The sequence below is a fragment of the Emiliania huxleyi genome, assembly GCF_000372725.1.
Source record: "Emiliania huxleyi CCMP1516 unplaced genomic scaffold EMIHUscaffold_81, whole genome shotgun sequence".
Lineage (NCBI taxonomy): Eukaryota > Haptophyta > Isochrysidales > Noelaerhabdaceae > Emiliania > Emiliania huxleyi.
Window position 1 is genome coordinate 163,220 of NW_005195940.1, and position 6,332 is coordinate 169,551.

General features: G+C 67.6%; 1 protein-coding gene across 1 annotated transcript in view; it reads left to right on the forward strand.

Moving 5' to 3' along the window:
- EMIHUDRAFT_218821 (hypothetical protein) overlaps positions 1 to 2,467 on the forward strand; it is a gene marked incomplete at both ends in the record, with an annotated part of 4,037 nt that extends 1,570 nt beyond the window's left edge. Inside the window, 9 exons of the mRNA XM_005759134.1 lie at positions 54 to 739; positions 996 to 1,069; positions 1,277 to 1,326; positions 1,431 to 1,511; positions 1,619 to 1,702; positions 1,810 to 1,893; positions 2,000 to 2,083; positions 2,190 to 2,270; positions 2,456 to 2,467. Coding sequence (XP_005759191.1) covers positions 54 to 739; positions 996 to 1,069; positions 1,277 to 1,326; positions 1,431 to 1,511; positions 1,619 to 1,702; positions 1,810 to 1,893; positions 2,000 to 2,083; positions 2,190 to 2,270; positions 2,456 to 2,467 — 1,236 coding nt within the window. The remainder of the gene's footprint in view (positions 1 to 53; positions 740 to 995; positions 1,070 to 1,276; positions 1,327 to 1,430; positions 1,512 to 1,618; positions 1,703 to 1,809; positions 1,894 to 1,999; positions 2,084 to 2,189; positions 2,271 to 2,455) is intronic.
- Between the last annotated feature and the right edge of the window lie 3,865 nt (positions 2,468 to 6,332).

Below are 6,332 nucleotides of genomic sequence, written 5' to 3' on the forward strand. Positions count from 1 at the left end.
GCATCATACGCCCAGGCTCACTAACTAAGACCTACCCGACTACCTCCATGAAGCTCAACATCGGCGCCTACGCCGAGCTCGCCCCCTTATTTGACGAGACTTCCGGCGCGACGAAGATCGGCGACCCCTCACTCGAGGAGAGCTTCACGACCGCCACGCCCCTCTCAGAGATCGATGTGGCCTCGCTGCTCTTTCTCCACTCTTGTGCGGCCGTGCTGGCGCTGCTCCTCGCGGCGTTCCTTGAGCCGCTGCTGCGTGGGCAGGTCAAGAGGAAGAGCGTGGAGCGCAGCAGCCACGCAGCGATCTCCGTACCCTTGCTCTCCAGCACGCGTGCTCTCCGAGTTGGCATTGTGATCCTCTTCTTCCTGCAGGACGTATGCGGCACCCCAGCGGCACCGCCCGTCAACGTCAGCAGCCCGTGCTCGCTCACGGACGGCGGCTCGTGCGCCACGTCGCCAAACTACCCGAACAGCTACGGCAGGAACGAGGCGTGCACCATCAGCGGCGTGCCGCAGGTCGGGCTGGAGACGGTCGTCTTTGATGTGGAGGGAGACTCCTCCTCTTACTACGACTACGACGGCAATGGCGACCCCACGGACGACTGCCCCGACTATCTCACCGTCAACGGCAAGAAGTACTGCGGCACGTCGGGGCCGAGCGGCGCGGTGGCGGAGGACGGCGTGATCGAGTGGCGATCGGATGGCAGCGTAGTCGAGTCGGGCTGGAAGGCGCGCCCCTGGTCCCTCTCGCTCCCCTTCCGTCTCCTCTCTGATGCCCTCCTCCCTCTGCCGTCAGATCTGCTGGGCGACACGCCCGCCTTCACCGCCATCAGCGCCGCCTCTACCGCCTTCACCGCCATCACCGCCATCACCGCCATCAGCGCCATCATCACCCCCACCGCCGCCGCTTTCACCGCCTCCACCGCCATCACCGCCAACACCGCCCCCGCTGCCGCCGCTGCCGCCGCTCTCCCCCGGCTATGTCGCCGCGGCGAGCGAGGACCAGCTCCGCAACCTGATCGAGGAGGCTACTATTACTGCTGCCGACGTCTCCATCTACCTGCCGCCCGGTGCAGAGTTCAAGCTGAGCAGCCAGATCAGCTGCACCTCCACCATCAAAGTGACCGTCGCGAGCAGCGGCGAGGGCGCGACGCTCGACGGCAAGCGAGAGACCAGGCTCTTTTACCTCTCGGGCGGCTGCAGCCTCACCCTGCGGGGGCTGACCCTCGTCAACGGGAGGGCGGGTAGCGGCGGCGTTGTGTACGCGATTGGCGCAGGCGACGTCGAGATCATCGAGTCGGTCGTGAGGGATTGCAGTGCTTACAATGTGCGCCGCGTAGAGCTAGCCGCCCTGCAGCGCCGCACGGAAGCGGGGCGAGAGATGGAGAGGGGCCACGGCTGCCTCACCCCGCTCTCTCCTCGTAACCGCAGTGGGGCGGCGTCGTCTACGCGTTACGCAGCGGTGCGGTCTCGATAACCGGCTCGACCGTGTCGGGCTGCTCGGCTCGCAATGTGCGCCGCGTAGAGCTGGCCGCCGGCCCTGCAGCGCCGCACGGCAGCGGGGCGAGAGGTAGAGAGGGCCACGGCTGCCTCACCCCGCTCTCTCCTCGCAACCGCAGCTCGGCGGCGTCGTCCACGCGTATGAGAACAGCGGTGCGGTCTCGATAACCGGCTCGAACGTGTCGAGCTGCTCTGCTACCTATGTGCGCCGCGTAGAGCTGGCCGCCGGCCCTGCAGCACCGCACGGCAGCGGGGCGAGAGGTAGAGAGGGCCACGGCTGCCTCACCCCGCTCTCTCCTCGCAACCGCAGGCCGGCGGCGTCGTCTACGCGAATGCGAACAGCGGTGCGGTCTCGATAACCGGCTCGAACGTGTCGAGCTGCTCTGCTGGCTATGTGCGCCGCGTAGACCTAGCCGCACTCCAGCAGCGCCGCACGGCAGCGGGGCGAGAGATGGAGAGGGCCGCGGCTGCCTCACCCCGCTCTCTCCTCGCAACCGCAGGACGGCGGCGTCGTCTACGCGTATGAGAACAGCGGTGCGGTCTCGATAACCAGCTCGAACGTGTCGAGCTGCTCTGCTGGCTATGTGCGCCGCGTAGACCTAGCCGCACTCCAGCAGCGCCGCACGGCAGCGGGGCGAGAGATGGAGAGGGCCGCGGCTGCCTCACCCCGCTCTCTCCTCGCAACCGCAGCACGGCGGCGTCGTCCACGCGTTTCGCAGCGGTGCGGTCTCGATAACCAGCTCGACCGTCGCCGGCTCCTCGGCTGGCTATGTGCGCCGCGTAGAGCTAGCCACCCTGCAGCGCCGCACGGCAGCGGGGCGAGATATGGAGAGGGCCACGGCCGCCTCACCCCGCTCTCTCCTCGCAACCGCAGTACGGCGGCGTCGTCTACTCGCGGGAGCACAGCGGTGCGGTCTCGATAACCAGCTCGAACGTGACCGACTGCTCTGCTCGAGTGCGCCGCGTAGAGCTAGCCACCCTGCAGCGCCGCACGGCAGCGGGGCGAGAGATGGAGAGGGCCACGGCAGCCTCACCCCGCTCTCTCCTCGCAACCGCAGGAGGGCGGAGCTACATACACGTGGAACAGCGACCTCAACGTGACCGACTCCACCATCTCCGGCTGCAATGCCACGCGAGGCGGCGCAGTGTACGTGCACTCGGGCTCAGCCAGCTTGGCCCGCTCAACCATCTCCAGCTGCATCGCCACAGAGTCTGGCGGCGGCCTCTACTCGGCGGGAGGGCGCACCTCCCTTAGTGATGGCACCCTCATCAGCGGCTGCTTGGCCCAAGAGGGCCGCTCCGTCTTCCTTCTAGCTGGCGAGGTCTCCTACACCCTCCCCGCCCCCGCCGGCCGCTGGCTGCCAAACGCGCGCTGCGAGGTGTACCGCGGGGCATGCTCATACCCTTCTTATCAGGCCAAGCAGAAGGCGTGCCTCGAGCACCGCGAAGATTGCGCGCTCACGGAGAGCCTTGCCATCGATTCGATGGGGACGCTCATCGAGATCTCGTCGGACGAGAAGGAGGCGGCTTGCCGCAGGCAAGACACGGACAAGGAGGAGGCTTGCCTCGAGCTCGTCGAAGACTGGTGGTACTGCCAGGCCCCGACCTTCGTGCAGCCGTGCAACTGGAACAACGAGACCGGAGGTGACGCCTCCCTCCTCGGCGAGAACCTCTACCAGCTGCCGCTGCTGCCCGTCGATGGGGACTTCCCCTTCGCCTGCGCCGCCGGCCTCCTCGGCTCAGGCGACCCAGAGGAGCAGTCGAGCAGCAGCTGCGCCGGCCGCTGCCCCGCAGGCTCCCAATGCCCCACAGAGGCGACCTATGAGGCGCTGCCCTGCGATGCTGGCCACGTCTGCCCGGAGGGGACGAGCGTGCCCCTTCCCTGCCCCGCCGGATCGTACTCGAACGCCACCGACCTCGCCGCCGCGAGCGAGTGCACCGACGCCTCGCCGGGCCACATTGCCACCACGGGCTCGACGCAGCAGACGGCGTGTGCCAAGGGCAGCTACGCCGCCACGGGCGGCCTCTCCGAGTGCGCGCAATGCGAGGGCGGGACGTACCAGAACGACACGGGCGCGTCGGGCTGCCTCGCGTGCGAGAAGGGCAGCTACTGCGAGCCGGGCGCGTCGAGGCCGCTGCCGTGCGAGGGCGGTTCCTACTCGAACAGGACGGATTTGTCGGCCGCCTCGCAGTGCACGCCCGCCGATCCGGGCCACATCGCCGCCCGGGGCTCCACCGAGCAGACGGCGTGCGACAAGGGCAGCTTCGCCAACGGCACGCGCAACGAGGTCTGCGAGCTGTGCGCCGAGGGCTCCTACCAGGGCGCGACCGGCGCGAGCGAGTGCACCGACGCCTCGCCGGGCCACTTCGCCACCACCGGCTCCACGCAGCAGACGGCGTGTCGCGAGGGCAGCTACGCCGCCACGGGCGGCCTCTCCGAGTGCGCCAGCTGCGGCGGAGGGACGTACCAGAACGACACGGGCGCGACGAGATGCCGCGCGTGCGAGCAGGGCAGCTACTGCGAGCCGGGCGCGTCGGCGCCGCTGCCGTGCGAGAAGGGCAGCTACACGAGCGCAACCAACCTCAGCGACGCGGGCGAGTGCACGGCCTGCCCCGCCGGCAGCGCTTGCTCCACGGGCAGCATCGAGCCGACGCCGTGCTCGCCTGGCACCTTCGCCGCGAAAGAGGGGCAGTCCAAGTGCGAGCCTTGCCTTGCCGGCACCTCGTCGAGTCAAGGCAGCGTCGCGTGCGACGAGTGCGAGGCTGGCCGTTACGCCGCCAACGCCGGCCAAGGCCTGTGCGTCCCATGTCCTCACCCCCTCAGCTCGGTCAGCGGCAGCACCACCTGCTCGTTTTGCATGGACGACTACTACTTGCGGAACGCGACTGCCGACCCGGACGATATGTTCAAATCCCCGACCGAGTACTGCAAGTCCTGCCCGCCGAACGCCGACTGCCCAGTCAACACGACTCTCGAGTCCCTCGGTATCCCGGCCGGCTTCTGGCGCGCCAGCCCCTTTACCGCCGTGCTGGCAGAGTGCGGCGGCTTTGGCGGCGATGGCGAGGCCGGCGAGAAGCGATGCGCCGGCAGCGAGGCAGAGGCCTCTCGTCGCTGGAGGATGGAGGTGAGCTCTTCGGACGAGTACTGCGCTTCGGGCTTCAAAGGCCCCGAGTGCCAGCTCTGCGCCGCAGAGAACCAGTACCTCGTCGATGGCGTCAACTGCAAGGAGTGCGCGGCGCGCGGCGCGGCGGCGGGCCGCATCGTAGGCCTCGTCCTCGGCCTCTGCGTCGCGTGCGGCTTGGCGGCGTGGGCCTACCACATGCCGTGGCGGAAGGAGCGCATCATCGGCTCTATCCTCCGCTTTGCAGACCGCTCCGTCAAGTACTACGTCGGGGTCGGAATGACAGCAAAGCTCAAGATCCTGTTTGGCTTCTATCAGATCTGCACCGTCCTCTCCTCCACCTACTCCGCGCGGCTGCCGGACAAGTACACGGGCTGGACGGACAACTTGGCCAACGTGATCTCCATCGACTGGTCTGGCTTTTTCCTGCCGGAGCAGTGCCTCGGCTACGCTCTGCGGCTCCTCGCCATCGCCCTCTCCCCCGTCGCGCTCATCGCCCTGCTCATGATCGCGGGGATAAGTCTGCGGCTCTACCGCTGGCGCGCCGCCCCGGCGCCGCGCGAGAGGCCGTGGTACGCGGAGGCGGCCCTCGGCCTCCTCGACCTCACGCCGGCCGGTTTGGTGCTCATCTTCTGCTTTGTGCCCTCCATCAGCGCCTCCATCTTCCGCTCCTGGTCGTGCCAGGCGCCCTCTCACAGCTGATGACTGCCGTTGCTCACAACACCACATCCCTCAGTCCTCGTAAGTTTCTGCTGATAGGCCTACACCATCTCTCCGCCCGGCGAGGAGCTAGAGCAGGTCTCCTACATGCGGCAGGACGCGAGCGTCGAGTGCGGCTCCGACGATCACGGACCCATCACCGCCCTCGCCACCGGCTTCATCGTCCTCTGGCCCGCCGGCTCGCTGGTCCTCTTCACGTCGCTCCTCGCCGCTTGCTACAAGCCGCTGCAGGCCAAGACGCCGAATGCTCTGACGCGGGCCACCGCCTTCCTGCACCGGGAGTACGAGAAGACCTGGTACTGGTGGGAGGCGGTCGAGCTGGCGCGCAAGCTCGTGCTGACTGGCTTCGTGCTTCTGATCCCGGAGGAGCGCGCCTTTGTTCGCCTCGTGGTGGCGACGCTCATCTGCTCATGCTACGCCGTCGCACTCGCCGTCGTGCGGCCGTACAAGCGGGTCGAGGACAACGTGCTCGCCGTCGCCACGAGCCTCGTGCTCCTCCTCCTCTTCCTCGGCACCAACTGGAGCACCATCTTCCTCGGCATCAAGGAGCGGTACCAGGGAGTAGATCCCGCCGATGTCCTCGGCTTCCGCAGCCTCAATGTGATTGTCGACTCGATGATCATCCTCGTTGCAGTCGTGCTCGCCTTCTTCCTCGTCGGCGCCATCATCGCCGCCCGTCGCGTCGCCAAGGTCCCCACGATCCGACTCGTCTCGACCAAGCAGCCCCCCGAGCTGAGCATCGCGAGGGGCCTCACGTGGCACCTCTTCAACAGCCACATCTGGTGAGTCACAGCTATGGAGGGAGAGAGGGAGCGAAAACAGCCGGCGTGATCCCCGCCCCTCACCCAAACGAATAGGTCGACCGGTCAAGACGCCGTCAAGGTCATCAAGGGTGAGCTCGAGCAGCTGCTGCCGGACATCAAAGTCTTTCTCGACGCGCGCACATGCTCATCAGCGCTGCTTAAGCTACACACAGAGCCCCCCTGACGCA